At 42.2% G+C, this 23,163-nt stretch overlaps 1 protein-coding gene across 1 annotated transcript; it reads right to left on the bottom strand.

Moving 5' to 3' along the window:
* Positions 1–3,234: 3,234 nt before the first annotated feature.
* LOC145648037 (uncharacterized) lies at positions 3,235–7,440 on the bottom strand. Its single transcript, XM_081695494.1, has 2 exons — positions 5,688–7,440; positions 3,235–4,531 (listed from the first exon to the last, which is right to left on the bottom strand). The coding sequence occupies exon 1, from the start codon at positions 6,979–6,981 to the stop codon at positions 6,205–6,207; it is 777 nt and encodes a 258-aa protein (XP_081551620.1). The 5' UTR covers positions 6,982–7,440; the 3' UTR covers positions 3,235–4,531; positions 5,688–6,204.
* Positions 7,441–23,163: the final 15,723 nt, after the last annotated feature.

Below are 23,163 nucleotides of genomic sequence, written 5' to 3'. Positions count from 1 at the left end.
CCACCACTGAGTTCGCAGTCATTAACACCAGGACATTCTAGAGTAACCAATCAACCTAACCTCCATGTTTTTGGCGTGTGGGAGAAAGCACCCAGGAAACAAAGAGGAAACCTACGCAGACATGCAGAAACTCCTGAGACACCAATTCTGAAACGCAGACATGCTAACCACCAAGCCACTGTGCACAGTACTACATAGTGCAGTGTAGGCCCAGACTCAAAACAGCACAACTGGCTACATTTGAACTTGTAGTCCTACTGCAGTGGTAGCACCACCAGATGGCCATAACATTGTTAGAAAGTCAAGGGTCGGTACACAGAAAAACAATCCAAAGAACGTTCGGTATGCATAGGACTCTAGAGGCAATACTTCACAGTGTCCTAATGTTGGAGACAGGCTTAAATAATCAAGTACACAGGGGAGTTCAATATTCCGGTGATGACGATCTGACGTGAAGTTCATGATTGGTGGAGTCCTGGGTTGGGTGACAAACAGTCTGCTGGGTGCTGTACTGTGAGGAGGAATCGGGCGAAATGACACATATGGGCTGAATGCTGGAATATAAATAATGACCAAAGCAGATATTAACACACAAAGATGATTTTTCTAATGCAAAGATGGTACAGATAAGTGTGAAAAAGTAATGGAGGGCTAAGACTGGAGAGACAACATTTCACTGAGACATAAGACAATAAGAAATGGCGTCCTTGGAGGGTGACACTCTACTTTGGTCGGGGGGGATCAAGAAGGGTAAAATAAGATCCCAAATGTAAGGTCTGCAGTTGTTCTCGAGGCAACTCCTTTGTTGTAAACCATACTGGTGTCAATAAATACATCTTCTGTTTTTCTCTACCATCCTGAATGTTGGCTGTTTGAATGCTTTGATGTTTTGCATGACTCATCATCTCTGTAAATATCTGAGCATCAAAGTTTCACATTCGCTATTACCCTCGGTCGTCAGGCATAGTGGAATGAACACACTACATGATCAAAAAACTGCTAGCTGCAGTTCTATGTGAAATGCATATGACTCCTAGTGCAACCACAAAAGTGGCCCCTTTCGAAGTTTTGATGGGAAGACCATTTGAGCCAACCAGGCCTCCTGCTAGCTGTTTGGCACACTCTGATTAGGTTGTACCCTCATTAAGAGCCACCAACTCTGCCCCATAAACCAACTGCCAACCGACACTGACGAAAACATGGAGGAGCAATGCAATGCACCATGTGCCTCGGTGTGGTTTTGTCTGCATGCACAACTCCCACAACCCACCAATCACAATTTCAATATGTAACCTGTGACGGTCAGGTTGATCAGGGGTGAGGCACCCTGACAGATGTAACATACGTGTGTCACAACAAGACTTTTCTAAGAGGGGCCTTTGTGAAGCTGTTATGTAGGGTGATACCACCCGAAGGAGATCCGGCTAACAAACCCTGATTAGCTCCCGGCTTGTGGCCTCCCTCTGGTAGCTGTGAACTGGCAAGCCACCTGTTACTTAACCAACATCACATCAATTAACAACACTGGAGGACGCCACAACTGTTCAATGAACAGGTTGGTATTTCCATGACTTTTCAATGCTAGGCTGCACACCGTTGTCAGGATCTTCAAATATCCTCTGACAAATGGTTCCATTTAAAAACAGTATAATAGCTATTTTTAAATCATTTATCTTTGCTCTGTTGCCAAGCAGAGATTCTATAGACATTTTAGTTACTTTATAATGTTGCCAAGCAGGTTTTCTATGTTTGTTGTCTGCCAAAACTACATTCTTCCTCTTTTTTGTCACTCATGCTGTCTATATATTCTAAGCCCTGTGTGACAATAAGCTGGAGCACTTCGGAGTGTTTGCTGACTCAGTGTCTTGTGTGCAACTCAGGACTTCTCACCAGGCACCTGAGGTTCACAAAGATGAAACCGGACTCCTCACTGAGGGTTGACCATCCAAATGCTTAACACACTGCATTGTGGGTAATAAGAATGCTCTGAAATTAAAATGCTCCTTAACATCTGTTCAACACTTTTTAAAAGTCTCAGGAAGCCAATTCTTTAGCTGTTCTAATTTCATGTGCTATTTTCATTAATAAGAAGAAAAGATGCCTTTGAACCGATAGTGAAATGAAATGACAAAACAGGGTGGTAAAAATATTTGGTGTGCGTGTTGGGGTTAGAAGTTTGTCAAAATTTCATTTGAATACACTTCCTTTTGTTATGGAATTTTGAACAAACAGCAAGTCAGACGTGATTAAGAGAGTAATTTAATAAGAAAAAGAATAAAATAAATGTTTGGCTCTCCTCAGGTAGGGAGCCCCGAGTATACAAAACCGTGGCTAGTTATACTACTCCTGTGCTGTCTTTAACCAATCATCTTTTCTTAAGCAGCTCTTCTTTCCTTTGTTGCTGTGGCTATAAGCCAATCAGCTCTCGGCTTGGTTTTTTCCACAAACCAACCCAAACTGACTCCAAACAGTGTGGGTTGTGTGTCAAGTTGACCTTGATGTTAACAGTTCCTGATACATGTTCAACTTAATCAGCAACAGGCGGATACAAATGTGCAAACAGCATTATTAATTTACGAGCAAAAGGATCAGTGTGATTTTATATGAATCACATAATACATAGTTTCGTATCATTTTCCATCACATTTCCCCCCTTTGATTCTTATACAATCATTTGTTAATTATCAGAGAATACAGTGTGCAGGTACAGGGTGTTATCCTCATCCAGGTCCTCTTTAGTGACCTGAATAAGTTGGTATCTGGTATCCATATTCATGCGAATAGTACTAAGCATACATTGACATAACAAGGGTCCACAACATATAATCAAGGCAAGTAGTAAAATGGATGGGAGAATCATAATTACAATACTTTTCCACATTGAGAATAGAGATCCCCGTTTCCAGTCCCAAGGTCTCACTCCGGCTTCTTCAGCACGAAGTTGGTCAGCAATCTTACTCATGTGGTCCAAGGCCATGGAGATATTACCTCCAGGTGCATCACTGGGCGGTATGTACGTGCAACAATGGTCGCCTATCATCGAGCACACTCCCCCTTCCTTAGCGAGGAGCATGTCCAAGGCCATGCGGTTTTGTGTCGTCAGTAGTACTTGGAATGGTCCTCTCCACCTGGGTTGGCTCCACCGCTTCCTCCTGAAGTCCTTAATCAGCACCCAATCGCCTGGCTGATGTGTATGGAGGGGATTGTCCGTCACCTCAGGAAGGACTGCCTTCAGCTGCTTAGACACATGGAAAAGAGATTTGTGCAGAGACACACAATACTGCAAAAGCGATTCATTGATCAGTTTAGTATCCCAGTCGGGCGGACCTATCCCCGTGTTGGGAGGCCGTCCAAACACTCTCAAAAGCTGATAAGCCTGTTCGTGCCTGCGACCTGGTTTGACATTGCCACAGGACGAGGGGAAGGCATTTTACCCAATTCATGCCTGTTTCCTGCATTAATTTAGCTAGACCCCCTTTAATGGTACCATTTGCCCGTTCTACTGCCCCTGCACTAGCAGGGTGATAACTGCAGTGTTTTCTCATATCCACCCCTAGGTATTTAGTCAGAGCCTTTAGCCCTTCATGTACGAAGGGTGTCCCATTGTCACTGGACACTCGTTGTGGCAACCCCCATCTGGGAATTATTTCTCTCAGTAGCGCTTTTGCTACTGCATCACTATCTTGTTTCCCTGTTGGGAAGGCCTCCACCCACTTACTAAACACACATATACACACATGTATGTACCTCTTCCCTTTGGCTGGTGTTAGTTCTACAAAATCTATTTGCCAATGTTGAAATGGCTCACTGGGCGGCGGGTGTCCGGCGGGTGCGTGTTTGGTATGATTGTCTCCGTGTGGTGTGTTTTGTGCACATACCAAGCATCGGGAACAAAATTTTTTGGGTATGTGTGTTTATTCCCGGTGCATACCAATGTCTCGTTATACTCTCCACTATCCCCCCCCTTTGCTCATGTGACTTCTTCCATGAGCAATCTCAATTGGTCCTTTCATATAAGAAGTGGGGAGACATGGTTTGTTCAAATGATTTATTGGGATCTGGAATGCCTAAAGCAGGCATGACCTGTAATAACTGCTTCAGTGCTGTAAAGGCCGCTTCAGCTTCTGGCGCCCATTCTAACTGAGAGGAATTCGATCCCTTGGTCCGTATTATATTTCTGAGTGGCCCCTCATGCTCTGCATAAGATGGTATGAATGTTCTACAATAGGAACACATGCCTAAGAAGGACAGCAGTTGTTTTTTCGTCGTGGGTCTTGGTATAGTCAAGATGGCATTCACTCGGTCTTTAGTCAGCATGCGCGTTTGTTCAGTGATGTCATGTCCTAAAAAATGCACTTGCTGCTTACAAAACTGTAATTTGGATTTGGATGCCTTATGGCCTTTCCCTGCTAAATGATGTAGCAGTGCCACCGTGGCTTGTTTACACGCTTCTCGTGTTTTCCCACAAATCAAAAGATCATCAACGTATTGCAGCAAGGCTGTTCCTTCGAGGAGCTCTAAAGCTTCTAGGCTTCAGTGTAAGGCGGCATTGTAAATGGTTGGTGATTCACAATACCCCTGACACAGTCTTGTAAATATGTATGGCTTTCCTTCAAAAGTGAAAGCAAACCAAAATTGACTATCCTTGTGCACAGGTACACTAAAGAAAGCATTGGCCAAGTCAACTACACTGAACCACTTGCTATCTGGTGGGATCTGAGAGAGAATGGTGTGCGGGTTTGGAACTTCTGGGGCTCTAGGGTGTACTGCCGCGTTGACAGCCTGCAAATCCTGCACAAATCTCCATTCATCTCTCCCTGGCTTCTTAACTGGGAAAATTGGAGTACGTACTGGTGAATCTGGGCATGGTATGATAACTCCTGCTTGTTTTAATGATTGGAACACAGGCCTGATGCCCTCCACTGCCTCTGGTTTTAGAGGGTATTGGTGCTGGCGTGGTCTGTAATCAGATTTTGGGGTGATGTGGACAGGCTCACATCCTTTTATTAAGCCCACATCATTTTTTCCCTGTGCCCATAATCCTGCAGGAACTGTTTTCAATTCCTCCTCCTCTTCCTCTGAGAGGGTAACAGAGGCTGCCATAATTACTATATTAGGACTTACAAGCTCAACCCCCCTTTTACAATTTAGCCTATACGGGGTTGGCATTGTCCACACATCTATGCTTGGGCTGTACATGACTTTACACTGGGGTTCTTTTATCCAATCAGTTGTGCTCAACACGCGTTTTGTCCACAACCCTACTCTCTGCCAGTCTGGGTCAACATGTGCGCTAGCCAGCGACACATGAGGTGCTGCATGTGAGATTGAATATAAAGATTTCTGTTTATCTGAGAGCTGCACCACTCCCGCAGCCCACTCGCAGTCCCACGCTATGGCTGTGATAATCAGACCGTCACTGCCCCCTAAGTCAAATTTTTGTTCAAAATCAACGTCACATCCCTCATGGACCTTCATTGTACAGTGAATAGAATCACTTTGTTTAACTGTCAGCTCACCAGGTAGCGTGTTAGTAACTTCAGTCATAAAATGTGTTAGTACTTCCCCAGCAGTGCACTGCAATTCATACACGTACAAAGGGGCTCCTGCCTCTAGCTGGACTCCCTGTGTAGGTGTTTCCCACATAACAAATAACCCCTCTGGGTTGCTGCTAATTGTGCACCCACGTTTACACATTAAATCTCTAGCTAACAAATTAATTGGACAGGTTTCTGACACCAAAAAGCTGTGTTTGAATTGGCTGTTTCCTAAACTACATTGGAGAGGCTCGGACATCCTTTCATCAATGGGATGACCTCCCACTCCAATTGCTGTTATCCCATATCCTGGTCTCATTCTATATTCTATTAATCCTTCTTTTAACACTGAGTGGGTGGCACCACTGTCAACCAAAAACCTAACATTTTTTCCCTCTACTTTCACAGTTACCTCGGGGAGGCCTCTTGGCCCTTTACTAATCTGCTGTAATAGTTGGTAATTTAAATTTGTCACTTCCCTTTTGCCGTCTTCTCTCAGTGGTCCGTCGCCGTCCTGCCTCTCCACCGCCCGTCAGTCTAGCTTGACTTCCTTAATTGTAGGATCAAAATTACCGAAATCTTCTTCGTTCTCCCCCTCAGGACATTCTTTTGCAAAGTGTCCAAACTTCCCACAATTGTAGCACTCTTTCCCTTCAAGTCCCTTTCCTCAGCCTCTTCCTCTCCCTCGTCCGCGTCCACGACCTCTTCCTCTGTCCCCTACTGTCTGGAGCATGGTCAGCATCGCCTGATGAGTGGTGTCGGCGCGCTGGCGCTCCCGTTTAGCGTCCTTCTTACCCAGGATGGTTTCATGATGCTTGGCGTGTTCTTCAATAGTCGACAAAGGGGCTCTACTGTAGCCGATGCAGTTTTTTCTGATAAGGTCGCTAATGTCCTTTCTCATGTTCATAAGGAAGCTGTTTCTCAGATGAGCTTCCCATGCCCCCACTTCTCCGGGGCCCACTGCACGTTGTGCTGGCGCGTCAATTCCACAATGGTCAGTGTGGACGCGTGTCAAGCGGACGAGGAAATCTGCGACGGGCTCATCGTCTCTTTGCTTGCATGCTGCTATCACATCAGTGTTAACAGTTGTTGGGTATGCTGCTTCCACTCTTTCGATGAGTCCTCTTATCTCTCTGTATGCGCTGTTTATGTCAGGTTGGCCTTGGGGCGGTGCATTCCACTCAGGCAGATGGAGACAGATATCTCCATTCACCCAGTTTCTGTCAATGCGGTTATACTGCAGTCCGAGTCGAATCATCAGCAACCGTCTCAATTCAGCCTGAGTTGGTCTGCAGGACTGCACGAATGCCATCAGTTCTTGTCTGAAGCGTCGTCCGCCGGTGTCACCTGGCTTGCTCTGTCCGTCGGCCGCTTTCATGATGTCGTCTGCAGTCCAGTGACGGTGGACCATAATCACTCCCTCAGGTCCAGATACCTCCACCATCGGGAACTGCGGGGCATAGCCTCTGTCAGGCCCTGCGGATGGCTTTATAGTGGCGTGACTTCGAGTGTGATGAGCCACTGGTGAGGTTATTGCCTCCAGTTGCCGTCTTGGTTCATCATATGGAGACGGCTTTGATGTTAGCGATGAAGTCCCTGGTTCGGGATAAGGAGGTGGGTTTCCTGATGCTTGTGGTTGTTGAATCAGCTGGGGGCTCTCGGCGGGGCGGCATCGAGGTCAGGATCAGCTAAGGAAACACACTGAGACACTTCATTATTACCTTTTCTATGCCCTACCTGCTGCTTCCCTCCACCCTTTTTTTTTTTTTTTTTTGTGGGTAAGGGCGATAAACAAATAAAATAAACAAACAAATAAACCCAAATATGATAGAAACAAACAAATAAACTCTTTTCTCTTTCTCCCTTTTTTTTATGAGGGTAAAGGGGGTACTAATATTTTTATTTAAAATTTCCCCCCCCCCTTTTTTTTTTTTTTTTTTTCCTTCTGTTAATCACGTCTCCGACGTTGCTTTAATTTAGTTCTGCTCCAGCAATCCGTGCTGGTTCATTGAGTCCACTCCGTTCCCTGCGGGGTGTTCTGTCGGCCCGGGCCTATTTCTTACACTAGTACGTCTACTCAGTGTGCCTATTCTCTTAGGCTGGCGGAGTCCCAGACTCCGGAGTCCTCTTGACCCTATTTTTAAGCCCTAGTATCTCATATACTATGCTACATTACAGACCCACCCCAGGGTAGACTCAGGCGGATCACTACGTCACTTTCTTCTAGGATTGAATTACTGAACTTCACCACTTACTTTCTGTTAGTTGGATCAGGCGGAGTACACCACCGGAGTCTAGCAGGACGTCACTCCCTGGTTAGGTACTTTCCCGTATTCTTGTGGGTTTCCCTCTTTCTCCAGCTCAGTTTTCTCTCTGAGGAGCGTCCTCGAAGTTCAGTCACCGCTGCTCCGCGTGGTGCCTCTCGCTGATCCTGCCGACTACGCCAATTTCTGTTGTGGAATTTTGAACAAACAGCAAGTCAGACGTGATTAAGATAGTAATTTAATAAGAAAAAGAATAAAATAAAAGTTTGGCTCTCCTCAGGTAGGGATCCCCGAGTATACAAAACCGTGGCTAGTTATACTACTCCTGTGCTGTCTTTAACCAATCATCTTTTCTTAAGCAGCTCTTCTTTCCTTTGTTGCTGTGGCTATAAGCCAATCAGCTCTCGGCTTGGTTTTTTCCACAAACCAACCCAAACTGACTCCAAACAGTGTGGGTTGTGTGTCAAGTTGACCTTGATGTTAACAGTTCCTGATACATGTTCAACTTAATCAGCAACAGGCGGATACAAATGTGCAAACAGCATTATTAATTTACGAGCAAAAGGATCAGCGTGATTTTATATGAATCACATAATACATAGTTTCGTATCATTTTCCATCACACTTTCCACTGTAAGTGTAGAACATTCAGTAGACTATGTTTCTAAAGAGTGTGTATGTTACTGTAGGTTACTATGGAGGTCAAGGCCTGTTTGATACTCAAAAAGGATGGCAGAGGTCCTCATCCTGGGAAATTTGAACTGTTTCCATCAGGTGATTTTCACAGACTGCACATTAACTGGAGGAACCAAAAGGGTCATGTGGGAGGGTCTGTTCTACTGACCTGCTCCTGGACTGAACGTCACATACCACACACTCTTAAATGGATCTTCAGAGAGGAAGAAATCTACCTCACTGACCAGACTCAGGGTTACACAGGCAGAGTTCAGCATCTTAAAGATACTCCAGGAAATATCTCTCTACTCATATCACCCCCGACTGTGGAGGTTGGGGGAGTGTCCACCATACCTGTGTAAACACTGCAGTCCACTTCCTCCCACTGACTGGACTCTGGCTATCAGGTGTTTCCCTCTGACTCATGTTGCCTTTATCACTCCAGGACGGCACTGCCATCCTGTGGGAGAAACTGACTTGGAGAACTGAGATGGATGATGCTTCTCCACAAACTCTACTACACTGTACCATCTCAACATGTCTAATTCCTACTTCTTTGTGTTATATTCTGTGCAGATGACTTTTTGACTGGGGCAAATGTATAGAGAATAACATTTAAAAAAAAAGTTCCATCATTCATTCAGTGTTTTTGTTTCAGTCTTTCCAAGAGATGACATGGAGGTTTAATCATGAAGTTTGCACCTTGAGATGTAGATATCAGTAAAAGGACTGAATAAGGATGGCCTTTAGTAAAACATGTTCAGAGTTGTTGACCAATTGCTGTGGCAATACTTATGGGAGGTGAAAGACATGCATGCTGGGAATTTTCACATTTGTAAACTCATTGCTTTGAAAACAGAGACAAAAGAAAAAAAAAATTAAGACTGCTTAAGAAAACTTTAAACTGGAGTGAATGTGACAGAAACCATACTGCCTGAGACAGTTAGTGATTGATTGATTATAACACAAAGTTCATAGCTGGATCACAACAAAACCTAAAGCCCACAAAACCAAAAAAGAAGCATGGACGTGTGTGTGTGTGTGTGTGTGTGTGTGTGTGTGTGTGGAATGCAAGCATGCATGACTGTGTTAGAATAGGCATGAATGTGTGTATGTGTTTGTGTGCATCAGCATTGGAGGAGCCTATGTGAGGAGGAAGCATATGTGAGGAAGAAGAGATGCATGCTGGGAATTTTCACATCTGTCACCTGGTAGCTATATACGCATATATGCGTATACAAGAGCATGCATGTATTTGTGAGTGTGGGTGTGTGTGGGTGGGGTAGTAGTTGTGTATCACTTTGTATATTTAGGGTGTGTGTAAAATTATGTTTTTTCTCCAGGTCCTTCAATGTGGGTCTGGCCATCCTGAAGCATCCGTGTGTCTGTGTGTGTGTGCGTGTGTGTGTGTGTGTGTGTGTGTATATGAATGAGCATGGGTGTGGGTGCATGTTTCTCGTGTGTGTGTGCCAATTCCCCCCAGCTAGACACATCACAGATAGTGATGTCCAACAGACAGTGGCATCCAACTGCTGTCAGTGAACTGCACTCTACACACATTCTGCTGTCAAACTGCACCACACACACCTTCATGATGTTCTTGGTTATCATTGGGTATAAACAGAAACCACAACTCTCTGTCCTGCTTTGGCTCTTTACTCATGAAACAGCAATAGACTCTCACAGTGGAAGTGATGCGTACAGACAACGGTTGGCATTTGACCTTAAAAGACATGATTAATAACAGAAAAAATATGCTGCTATTTAAAGGTCAAATATCAAAAAAATCCTTCAACAGAGATATACACATAAAATGCAGAAAAATGATTCCTTGGGAAAAATACATAAACGTAATAATAAAACACAATTAATTTTTTTGATCAGCAGAGAGCAGCAGCACCCAGCCATCAGAAATCACAACACCTAAAAAACATTCTGATTGGTGTTAAACTTATTTATTATGACGGTACAGTGCGGCCACAGCTGTCAGAAATGGTGATATGTGTGCTGCAGGTTCTACAGTGATAGAATTCAGTGGTCACAGATTTTGGTGTAGCACCATCATTTAAACATCTGATGGCTCAGAGCAATGTCTGTTTCTGCATATATTCCTAAATTCACCTTAAAGGTAATAACATGTTTGATATCATAGTGTTCAGAACAATCTCAGCTATCTTCCTAATGAGGTAGAATCTGACATAGATCACTGTATAAAGTAATATTATGGAATATGGACATTTTTCATCTCATGTGAAAAAAATCCCTTTACTAATTGGGAACTGTTTTGGTGTTTGAAATAGGTTTACCAAATTCTGTGGTTCACAGTAGTGCAATACATGAATAAAGTAATATTGAAATATATAATAAATGTCTAAAATGAAATTTTGTACATATATTGAGTAAAAGCATGGTCTGTTAGCAACATTAACAGCTTTTGTTCTAAATTAAAGGACCAAAATGTGCTCCTTTAGTTTAGACTCCAAACATGTCTCGTCCACCCGGGTTAAGGGAAAATAAAGTAAATTTGATTCTTTGCCGACCTGTCCCGTTAAGTGGCACTGAAATCTGCGCTGTGGTTTGGTCCGGTAGAGAGGAACCGGTGCTAATTACCTGCTAACTGCTAATTAGATACTAACATAAAGTAGGACTTGTAGGGACATTACTAAGACTGACAAAATATGAAACTAGAGTGCATGTGGGGTTTTTGTTTGTTTGTTTGTTTGTTTGTTTGTTTGTTTGGGCTACAGCAGGGTACATCAGGAGGTGGAGGGAGGAGCCATGGCAGATGAGGCGGGTGTAGGCTCAGTAACATCATGACATCAGGGATAGGTGAACCTCAGCAGAAAGAGAGACTAAATTATTAGGCATGTCCACGTACAAGGGTGTGTAAATTAGGGAACTATAATATGCATACCATCCTGTGTCGAACAGAAGAGGATGAGCCTGGATTCTTGATCTCTTAAAGCTAATTTATGTAATGTTGCCTTGTGATAACACCTGCTGAGAAACACATTATACAAATACATTTCTATGGAATTGAATAATGCAAGGCTACAATATAATTTTTAAGAATGGAGTGCCTCATAAAAACACTGCTATTGAACTGATTAAGAATAGCGTGGTACTAGGGCTTTGGTTGAGGTTATCTGAGGTTATCTGGCCAACCCTCGATGGAGACATTGGGCATGTGGCAGGCAAAACTCACATCCTTTTTCCCTTGACGAAAAGCCAGTGAAAACATAGTCACTGTGTGAGTGTGTAAGTATGTGTGTGTAATGCAAAAACCCACTGGGAAAGCAGTACACAGTCAGGTTAGTCATGCTCTGCACATATGGCCTTATTAAATATGTTTATTTATTTAATTTAATTTGGGGGGGGGGGGGGGGGGGTTCAGGAATGACCTCTCAACACTGGCCTGGTAGCAGAGGCCTCAGACTCTGTCAAATTTCAAAGTTTCTTTGTCACGTACATAGTCATACATGCTATAACTGGCAGTGAAATGCTTTATGTAACTGCTCTGTCCGTGGCTGAGGAGAGATACAGGGTAATGGAGAGTGGTTTAATGAATAAATAAATATGTTATGATGAATGAAGACAGGATGTATACTATGCATATATACAATGTACAATTTCCAGTTTTTACAATTTAAAATTCACAGATTTGTTTTTTTTTGTTTTGTTTTATGATGTTTGTGGACATCATACACAGAGTAGTCCCTTCAGTTCCATCAGTTGGCCTGATTCAGGGCCCAAATGGCCTGCGGGAAGAAGCTCCTCTTCAGTCTCTCCGTGTTGGTCTTCAGGGAGCGAAAGCGCTTCCCTGACCTCAACAAAGAGAAGAGCCTATTGTTGGGATAGGTGGCCTATTGTTGGGACAGTCCTTCACAATCCTCCTGGCCTTGGTCTGGCAACACTTGTAGTAGGTGGTCTGCAGGTCAAGAAGTTCCATATGAAGTTCCGCTCTGCTCAACGCACCATGCTCTGGAGTGCTTGTCTCTCCTGCTTGGTGCAGTTCCCAAACCAGACTGTGATGTTTCCTGTAAAGATGCTCTCAATAGTGCATGTGTAGAAGGTTCGCAGCACCTTAGAGGGCGGTCTGAAGTCGCTTAGGTGTTTGAGGCGGTAAAGACGCTGACGAGCCTTCTTTGCCAGGGAGTTGGTGTGGCGGGACCAGGACTGTCTACTCTCTCCACCGTGATTCCATTAATCCTAACAGGCTGGTAGTGCCATTCCTGCTTCTTGCTGCAGCTCCTTTGTCTTGCTGACGTTTAGGAGGAGATTATTTTCCTGGCACCAGTTCTCCAGGTAGGCCCTCTCGTTGTTGTGCGAGATCAGAACCATGACGACGGTATCGCCAGCAAACTTGGCAATGATGGTAGAGCTGGAAGTGGCCACGCAGTCTTATGTGTAGAGTGAGTAGAGCAGGGGGCTTAGGACACAACCCTGGGGAGCTCCAGTGCTGAGGGTGAGGGTGGATGAGACACAGTTGCCCACCCGTACTGATTGTGATCTGTCTGTTAGGAAGTTGGAGACGTGTATGTTGGTATCGTGTGACAACAAGATGATGTAATGTACTTTACTGTCCATTGTAGATTGCTCTTGGAGATAAAACACAACACGCTAGTATCAGATTAACACACACACACAAGCACTTGAAATGTATACAACTGAAAATTTGTAATTCATTGTTTAGAGTTTAGATTCTGCATGAATTCATTGTGCTTATTTGCTCCTATGAACATGAATATTCAGCCTGGTGACAATCTGCATGCAGGAACAAGTCAGAATACCACAGACCAAAGGAGGGAGGGAGGACAAATATGAACAACTAAAAGTAGAAAGAGAGAAGTGTGTGTGAGCTGAAGTATTTGTCATGGTTTCAGTTCTCACATGCTCAAACACTCACACCCCACAGTCCTAAAAACAGTGTGTTTAGGTATGTTGGGCTTTGTTGAGGAGCAGTCAGATAGTTCTTCATGTGGTCAGTAATGTCTCACTCCTGCTGCAGGGAGATCACACGTACAGTAAGACAGTCACAGATCAGCACTAAAGAGGATAGAGGAGGACAGCACACAACACACACACGTACAACAGACGAGTGTGTGGGGGGGTCCTCAAGGCAAATATACACATGCACTGCAGACCTGTGTGTGTGTGTGTGTGTGTGTGTGTGTGTGTAATGTTGCTGGCCCGAGTGCAGCAGGACGTACAGACTTCCTTGACGGTGCAATACATTTATTAACATTAAACACATACGACACAGGAGGCACTCACACATAACACAATAAACATGACTCTACACTTAACATTAAACAATGAACAGATATACATTAACACGTGACTACACAAACTAACGTTGCGGCTACAGAGCTCGGAATTAACACACACGTAGCGACAATAATCAACAGCGGTGCACATACTGACAGGTTTAAATAGACAGACAAACAACAGTAAACCCTGCGCAGGTGTGTGTAGTCCCGGAGGGCGTGGTTACAAAACACACGTGACTCGTGGGGGGCGGAGCGTTCCGTGACGGTGTGGACGTGTGACTGGGTGCACAACTCAGTAAACTCTTATGAGTTTACGTGTAATTAAAATGTCAAACCAAAACTTATTCAGTTTAACATACTGGCAGGTATTTTTTCCAAGTGCATTTTACACTTATAAAATCCTGTCAAAACCGCAATCCACTAGGTGGACCTATACTACACTTAAATTATATGGAAACACGAATTAAAAAAACAAACAAAAAAAAAAACGGTAGATAAGACTGATATAATTTCTAAAAAGTAAAAAGGCAAGCATTCCTTTTATAAGATTGATGTATATTTTACTGAGATAAAGACAGTCATACTTTTAACCAGCACATTATTGCAGGTAAGAAAAGGATTTTGTTATGCAGATGCTGAAAGCAACAGTACCAAGAGGCTGTACCAAATATATCTGTGTGTGTGTGTGAATGTGAGTGTGAGAGAGATGCGAATAAAAGTTCGTCAGAGTTTCATCTGAATACACTTCCTCTCCACTATAAGTGTAGCTGTGAAGTCATTCAGTAGACTGTATTGAAGAGTGTGTACGGTATGTATCAGCAGTCCTGCTGTAGCTGTGTGTAGTGTGTGTAACTCAGTAAGAATGCAGGTGTGTGTTTATCTGCTCCTTGTGCTCCACGCTGCTGATGGTGAGTGTTACCTTCTCTCTACAGGTGTAGACAAGTGAAGAAACACGTCACCGGGAAGCGACCTGGATGAGGTTTGAGGACATGTAGCTCGATATCTGACTTATTTACAAATCCTATTAGCTATCGTTGCTGTTGGCTTCCAGTGTTTGTTAGCAATGTTAGCAGCTTTTGTTCTAAACTAAAGGAGAAAAATATGGACTCCAAACATAGCTTGTCCACCTGGGTTAAGGGAGAATGAAGTCATTTTGTTGACTTTATTTGTTAAGTGGCACTGAAATCTGCGCTGTGGTTCGGTCCGGTAGAGAGGAACCGGTGCTAATTACTTGCTAATTAGTTACTTCACACCAGCATACGATAGGAATTGTAGGGACATTACTAAGACTGATGAAATTAAGAGTATTGTGACTCTTACAAGCATCATTTTTGCCCTATAACTCTACATTTACAAAAACAATTTGTTTTTTTATCATGGTGTGGTATGTGAAATGTGCTCACTTGTTTATTTCTGTTTGTGTTATTTATTCCTCGCTTGTTCATTCTGTGTATGATGCAGCTCTTGTCCACTACCCACTTCTGTATCCAGCTGCCTGTGACAGAGGTCACACCTCATTGTGGTTGATTGTATATGTGGTACAGTCCTTTCCATGTGGTGTGTGATGTATGTGTTTGGTGCTTCTGTGTGTTTGCCCAAGTGGGGAGTGTGGGTGGGTTTGGGGGAGAGACTAAAGAGAATTCTGATCTCATGAATTTTGACCTACCCATAATATCCCTTATTGAGCTAGCAGTCAAACAAGATGGTATTATTCTATTTTACTGTGGAGACCAAAGGAGGGGCAGAGCTCACTAGCTGCAGGTTAAAGAGTTGGACTGGTACTGAATAAATCCATTTCCATTAGGAGGTCTCAGCTATCAGGACTTCCCAGAGGGTTTCAGCCAGACAGCTGTCTCCCACTGTGAAGACAGTTTTTTACTTGTTTATTATGGTTTACTCCCGTGCTGCTCAGGGACACTGACTATAGTACTTGCTGACACTTCCTACAGTGTAGTGACTCCAATTAGGCTAGAGTCCTGCTCAGCTTTCCTGAAACACAACCCATGCTTAACTACATGGTCAACTAAAGTGGCCCAGATCTCATCCGTGATGGTTGCTCTTCCTCCCCCTCATCCTCTTCCTCATCCTCGCTCTCCAATACTGACCTCCATTGATATCCAACCAAGATATCGAGCCTGTGGCCTCTTTATAGTGCTCAGGTTCTGATTTCTAAGTGTCATTAGTAAAATTTGTCAAGTGTCTTCACCTATGAGGACTGGGTTTGATTAATTGATAAATGGATGCATCATTTGCATTTGAGGGTTTTCCATAAGAAACACACGTATTTCTGTTGAATCATGTGTCCAATATAGAGAATTGTGTTTAACGTATTGAAAAAAATGTTTTAGAAATACAAAATGAGTGTAAATCAGAGAAGGTGCTTTTGGTTTAGTATAACAGGTCAGGAGATGGGCTACGTGAGTTAGTGGTTTCAATTATTGTGTCTCATGCCCCCGTTTTTGTGTCTTGCAAAAAACCTGTAATATCACAAAAACAGTACAGTTTCCCAGCAAGCACCTCTTCCTCCTTTGAGCACTGTTTAACAATTTAATAATACATAACTCTCTCACACACACACACACACACACCCACAAACAAAAACATGCACAGCTGCTGCATGATGGCCAGATCCACATCTGAAGTACTTGGAGAAAGAGACAATTTTACCCACACAGTAAATGTACATTCAAAGTGATACTTGTAGATGCAAAAACACCCCCTCCCCCACCCTGCCCTGCTCTCTCTCACACACACACACTCACTCACTCACTCACTCACTCACTCTCACACACAGACACACACACACACTCTCTCTCCTTGTTGGGTGCTTGGGCTTCGAGTTCTCCTATGTTGTTCCTCTTATCTTAGATGCTTAGGAAAATTTACAAATAAAAAACAAATGAGAAAAAAACTAAAACCATAAAGACAGTACAATTTCCCAGCATGCACTTCTTCCTCCTCACATATGTATTACTAAACTTGGTGCACTTTAGCAATACATAAATAACACACACACACACACAGACATGCATATGCGCATTCTTCGTTTTGGGTTTGTGAGCTTAAAATTCTGCTGTGCTGTTCCTCTGAGTGGTGTGTGAACGACATGTTTACTTCTTTCACTCACGCATGAAGACGGTCAAAGTCATCAAATCCACATCAGTGACAGAGATTCAGCTCTAAACTTCATGGTTTAATCAGTCACTCACTAACTGACTCTGGCAGCATAAATTCACTCCAGTGACTGTTTTCTTATTTAGTCCCAAGTTATTCTGATGTCACCATAGTCATAGCTACCAGTTTACAGATGTGAGAATTCCCAGCATGCACCGCTTCCCCCTCACATATGTATTGCTAATCTGGGTGCACTGGGTGCTATGTGTGAAATGTGCTCACTTGTTTATTTCTGTTTGTGTTATTTATTCCTCATTTGTTCATCAATTGGTCAGGAGGCTTGGACAGCCCATGCTGCTGCGTGCGCACACAGACATACACACACACACACACACACACACACACACACACTGTTTCTGTTAGTGGTATTTTTTCCTCACTTGTTCATTCTGTATATGATGCAGCTCTTGTCCACTACCCACTTCTGTATCCAGCTGCCTGTGACAGAGGTCACACCTCATTGTGGTTGACTGTATATGTGGTACAGTCCTTTACGTGTGGTGTATGATGTGTGTGTTTGGTGCTTCTGTGTGTTTCACTAAGTGGGGAGTGGGGGTGGGTTTCAGGGAGAGGCTACAGTGAGTTCTGATCTCATGAATTCTGACAAGCTCATCATATCCAAGACGATACTACTCTGTGTTACCATGGAGACCTGAGGAGGGGCAGAACTCACTACCTACAGGATAAAGAGTTGGACTAGTGATGAATAAATACATTTGGCAAGACAAGTGAGGTATCCAGGTCCAGCTCTACGGTGGGTGTGAAGACCCATTGTGCAGAAAATGCAAAAATTAAAAAAAAAAGCAAATTCATTAGAATGGAAATGCGTGTGCTACAGTTCCGAAATGAAGTGCAACTTCAGAAATGCTGCAAACTCCGTCACAACACAATGGAACTGTTTTCTGAAGTTTCATCACATTATTCAAAATGATGTGTGCTATATTTTGGAAAAGTGTTTTCTGAATTTGTGTAGCGTTCATGAATTTGGATCAAGTTTGTAATCTGTAGTATGTGTGTTTACCTTCTGTGTTCTTGAAAAGAAACAGTAAATCAAACATAATGTGGAATACAAGTGTCACAACAAGACTGAAGGGGAAGTAGGTGAGACACTGATTCAGAGATGGAACTGCACCTTAACAACCACAGCACCAGAAAAGATACCAAATACAAACAGTGCAGACTGACTCTGCTTATTGGTTTTGCCAAAGTCATATCTGGGCCCCTACCATGAAAAATTGAATGTCACTCACTTTATTGAAATAAATAGTTTTTAAGTAATATGTAATTATTGTTACATTTTCAAAACACATTGTTTACTCTCCCATTCCTTACAGTCCATATATGGAATATAATCTGTAAAAATAGCCTGTTTTGAAATCACTGTTTCTCTGATGTCATGAGAACCAGCTCATTTACTTATCTCTGCCTCTTTGGCCTACAGCAGTTTAACCCCTAACACCTACATTGCAGTTCTCAGACATATTTCAGCTCTTAGTGCTTTTTAAATTAAGCACAATACAGGGCAGCCAATCAGAACAGAGCTCATTTATCTTACATCTTAAAGGAACAGCTACAGAAACTGCCTGTTTAATTCCAAGGGATAAAGAGAGGTTGGAAAATAGTTGTGTAAAACTGAATTATGACTCTTTTTGGAAGATAACGCCACAAAAACATTGTAAGAGGACACCAAAGAAAATTATAAAATAAAGGAAAAATATAAGACACTGTTTCACTGTTATATTTAGTCTGTATGTGAGAGAGAAAGATGGGGAGGAATAATTTATTTTGCACTTGAACACACTTCCCATCTACTGTGGACATTAGTGGGTGGAGAATTTCAGTGGAGTTCTACTGAGAGAGTTGTAGAGTTCCAGGTCATAGTTGTGTGGTGATTCCCACAGGCAGACTGTAGTCTGGGCTGCAGTTTTTGGAGCGTTCAGTACACTGTAGTTTTGTAGAGTGTATAAGATGTGTAGCAGCGTTACTGCTGGAGCTGTGTGTAGTGTGTTGTGGAATGCAGCTGTTTTTTTATCTGCAGATGTGTCTTTACTTCCTTTTTGGTAATGATGTGCAGACGAAGTCCTGTGAAGCCTTTGTGTGTGTGTGCGGGATAGTGTGTGCGCGGGAGCATGCATGTATTTGTGAGTGTGGGAGCATGTGTGTGTATTTTGGGGTGGGTGGTGGTGTATCACTTTAGCAGATTTTTATCACTTTGAATGTACGTTTAGGGTGTGTATAATGATGTCTTTCTCCAGGTCCTTCAAATGTGGGTCTGGCCATATTGCAGCAGTCGTGTGTGTGCCCGCGTGTGTGTGCATGTGTGCCAATTTCCCCCCAGCTAGACACATTACAAATTCAGTAATGCTAAACTAATTATAATTGTAATATAAGTTCATTTTAACAAGAGTTACAAGTTTGTAGTAAGAATGATCTAAGGATTACTAATAACCGCCTGAGAAATAAATATATCTGAAGAAGATTCCAAGTTCCACTTCACCAGAAGGACTTTGATTGTAAGATATCCATCACATCCCAGTTTAGATATCACTGTGTGGTACAACAGGACAAAAGCAACAAACACATCTGGGTGATGCTGTTGAATGTGCATATTCATGTGTTTTAGCCCACAGACTCTACAACACCAACACACTGTCCTCGTCCACCACTAAGGTCACTGGGAAACTTTCCCACACAGGTGATTTGAAAGAAACAGCTCATAGTGTTAATGATTCAGTAAATGTCGCTAACGAGCTTAAGTTAAATCCAGCCTAGCGTGTTGATAGCTTTTTTTGGCGGCGAATTTGCGAGTGTGAAATATGATTCCACATTACATTCATCAGCCTTCACATTTAGACTACCACATACTCTCCATATGACTGCATACACAGAACTGTAATGTGTATGTGGTGATTTGGGATGAATACGTGTACCATTACACTCCTAATATTTATATTTTAGTATAACTATTTAGTTAATATGTCCACAGCAAAATATATTCACTTTGCAGAACCTTTTCAATGCTGCTCTACTGCCCTAAGCAACCACCTTCCATGACCAGCCTACATATGAACCCTTTCACACCAAACACTGGACCAGAGTCGCCTGTTTGGGATACAAGATGATTTTCACATTTGGTGTTTTTTCTTGAGTGTGAGTGAGTCTGTTTCCATGTCACTGATCTGGTTTCATATTGTGTACAAATCTGCAGAACCATCTGCTCTACTTTGGTGTTCAACCCTCCTGATCAAGCTTGTCTGTCCAGTGCACTGAATTTGTACACCAGTAATGTGTACATGTGAACCAAACCACAGCTCAGAATGGTTTCCACTCTAAGGTCCTAAAAAGAAAGTAACAGACAGTGGCGTCCAACTGCTGTCAGTGAACTGCACTCTACACACATTCTGCTGTCAAACTGCACTACGCACACCTTCATGATGTATGTGGTTATCTGTGGGTGTAAACAGAAACCACAACTCTCTGTCCTGCTTTGGCTCTTTATTTATGAAACAGCAATAGACTCTCACAGTGGAAGTGATGCATACAGCCAACGTTGGCATTTGACCTTAAAAGACATGATTAATAACAGAAAAAATATGCTGCTATTTAAAGGTCAAATATAAAAAAAATCCTTCAATAGAGATACACACATAAAATGCAGAAAAAATTATTCCTTAGGAAAAATAGCATAATGTAGTAATAAAATGCAATACATTTTTTACAGAATCATAGAGCAAAATGATGGTTGTTGGGAGTTAGAATTTAGTTCTAGATTGACAATATTTAAATTGACATTTACAGCATTTAACATTTTGATTTAGCAGTTAGCCTCCTTTCTCAAGTGTACCAAAAACAAACAAAAAACCCCACATGTACTCTGGTTCTATATTTTGTCAGTCTTAGTCTTAGTCTTACAATTCCTACTTTATGCTAGTAGCTAATTAGCAATTAGCAAATAATTAGCACTGCTTCCTATTTTCTGGACTGAACCACAGTGCAGATTTCAGTGCCACTTAACGGGACAGGTCAGCAAAAAAGCAAATGTACTTTATTTTCCCTTAACCCAGGTGGACAAGACATGTTTGGCGTCTAAACTGAAGGAGCACATTTTGGTCATTTAATTTAGAACAAAAGCTGCTAAATGTTGCTAACAGACCATGCTTTTACTCAATAAATGTACACAATGTCATTTTAGACATTTCTTAGACATTTTAATATTACTTTATTCATGTATTTCACTACTTTGGTAAACCTATTTCAATCACCAAACAGGTCCACATGAGTAAAGGTATTTTTTCATATGAGATGGAAAATTTCCATATTCCATAATATTACTTTATACAGTGATCTATGTCAAATTCTACCTCATTAGGAAGATAGCTGAGATTGTTCTGAACACTGTGATATCAAACATGTAAGTACCTTTAAGGTGAATTTAAGAATATATGCAGAAACAGACATTGCTCTGAGCCATCAGATGGTTAAATGATGGTGTTACACCAAAATCTGTGACCAACAAATTCTGTCACTGTACAACCTGCAGCACACAGATCACCATTTCTGATAAATAAATGGTTAAACACCAATCCAAATGTTTTTAGGTGTGATTTCAGATGGCTGGGTGCTGCTGCTCTCTGCTTATCCCAGATATAAATACCTTTGTGTAAAATAATATATGATGATGACAACACCTGTAGAGAGAAGGTAACACTCACCATCAGCAGCATGGAGCACAAGGAGCAGATAAACACACACCTGCGTTCTTACTGAGTTACATACACACACACACACACACACACACAGCTACAGCAGGACTACTGCTAGACACCATACACACACTCTTCAAAACTACAGACTAGTGAATGACCTGACAGTTAACTTACAGTGGAGAGGAAGTGTATTCAAATGAAGACATTCTGATGACTCTCTAACTCCAACACACAAACTTGTTCAGGTCAGTGGGTACAACTAATCAGATGTGTGTGGCAGGTCTGTTAAACAGGTGTGTAGGCCTGTAGCTGGTCTGTTGATTTCTCTTGGTTTTCTTCTCTACTGCAAACTAGCTGTTCCATCTCCACCAGCAGTGTTATAGTGAACTCTGCTCATTTCTGACACTGAAGTAGGTCACATGAACAAGAACAATTCAGTTCATTCAGGAACTGACTCTGCACATGGTAAAATGGATGTTAATAGACACAATGAGAAAACAATCTGATTATAACAACTTGCTAATGAAATTTTTACCTTTGTTTCTCTTGGTGTAATAAACCACAGCCACGATAATGTGGAGGAAGATCACAGTGACCAAAGCAAAGGGGATGTAGGGCAGAGTCTGAGGAGAGACTGTAACAACACAACAAACACTGACCCCAGTCTTACACAGCAGCAGAATACATTTTTTTAGCACAGCTGTGAACTGTTTCCTCTTCCAAACATTGTAAATGTCATTTACTACTATTATTATTATTAGTTTTGTTCATCATGTGCTTTTGTTTGTTTGTTTAAGATGTATTCCCAAACTCTTTGTGTTGGCTCTATGACCCTGCAACGTGACTGTGACTCTGATTATGGATTTGCCCTTAATATATTTCGCTCTTCTCAGCTCATGCATCCGCCTCGTGATCGCTCCACGTTACACACTGTATGGATAGTGTCATAGTCAGGACACATGACTCTTAAGAAAAATGCCATTTTCAGGTAAAATATGTCTTTGGCAACTGGGAGCACATGTAGTACTAGGTGAAATGAGTCAAAAACAGGTCATTTCTGTTATTGTGGGTGTAGCCTAGTTTTATGCTGGGAACTTGTCAGGATGCATCATAGTCAGGACGCAGGATTTTTGACTCATGCAAATTTATGAAAAATACAAATTTGAAGTAAAATATGGGTATTTGGACAACTGGGAGCATATATTGTACAAGGTTATAAGTCAGAAACAGTGGATTTCTGTCATTTTGCCATTTTCTTAAAGTATTGTGAAGTAAAACATTTTACATCAAAATTATATTTTTCATAAATGTTGACATGTCCTGACTATGACAATATCAAAGTGCCAGTGCATAACAGTATTTCCCCCAACCACTGTAGATTGAGGTTTCAGTTCACACGGTTCCTACTTACTGTTTGTGGATGGTCATAGTTAGGACGCATGACTCTTTAAGAAAAATGTCATCATGAGGTAAAATAGATAAAATAGTTCTTTGGACAACTGAACACATCTAATGCTAAGCAATGAATCAAAAACAG

This window comes from Electrophorus electricus, chromosome 2, assembly GCF_041902795.1.
Source record: "Electrophorus electricus isolate QZ-2024a chromosome 2, ASM4190279v1, whole genome shotgun sequence".
In the NCBI taxonomy this organism is placed as follows: domain Eukaryota; kingdom Metazoa; phylum Chordata; class Actinopteri; order Gymnotiformes; family Gymnotidae; genus Electrophorus; species Electrophorus electricus.
The sequence above is the reverse complement of the archived record's forward strand: the minus strand, read 5'-3'. Positions and strand labels throughout refer to the sequence as shown.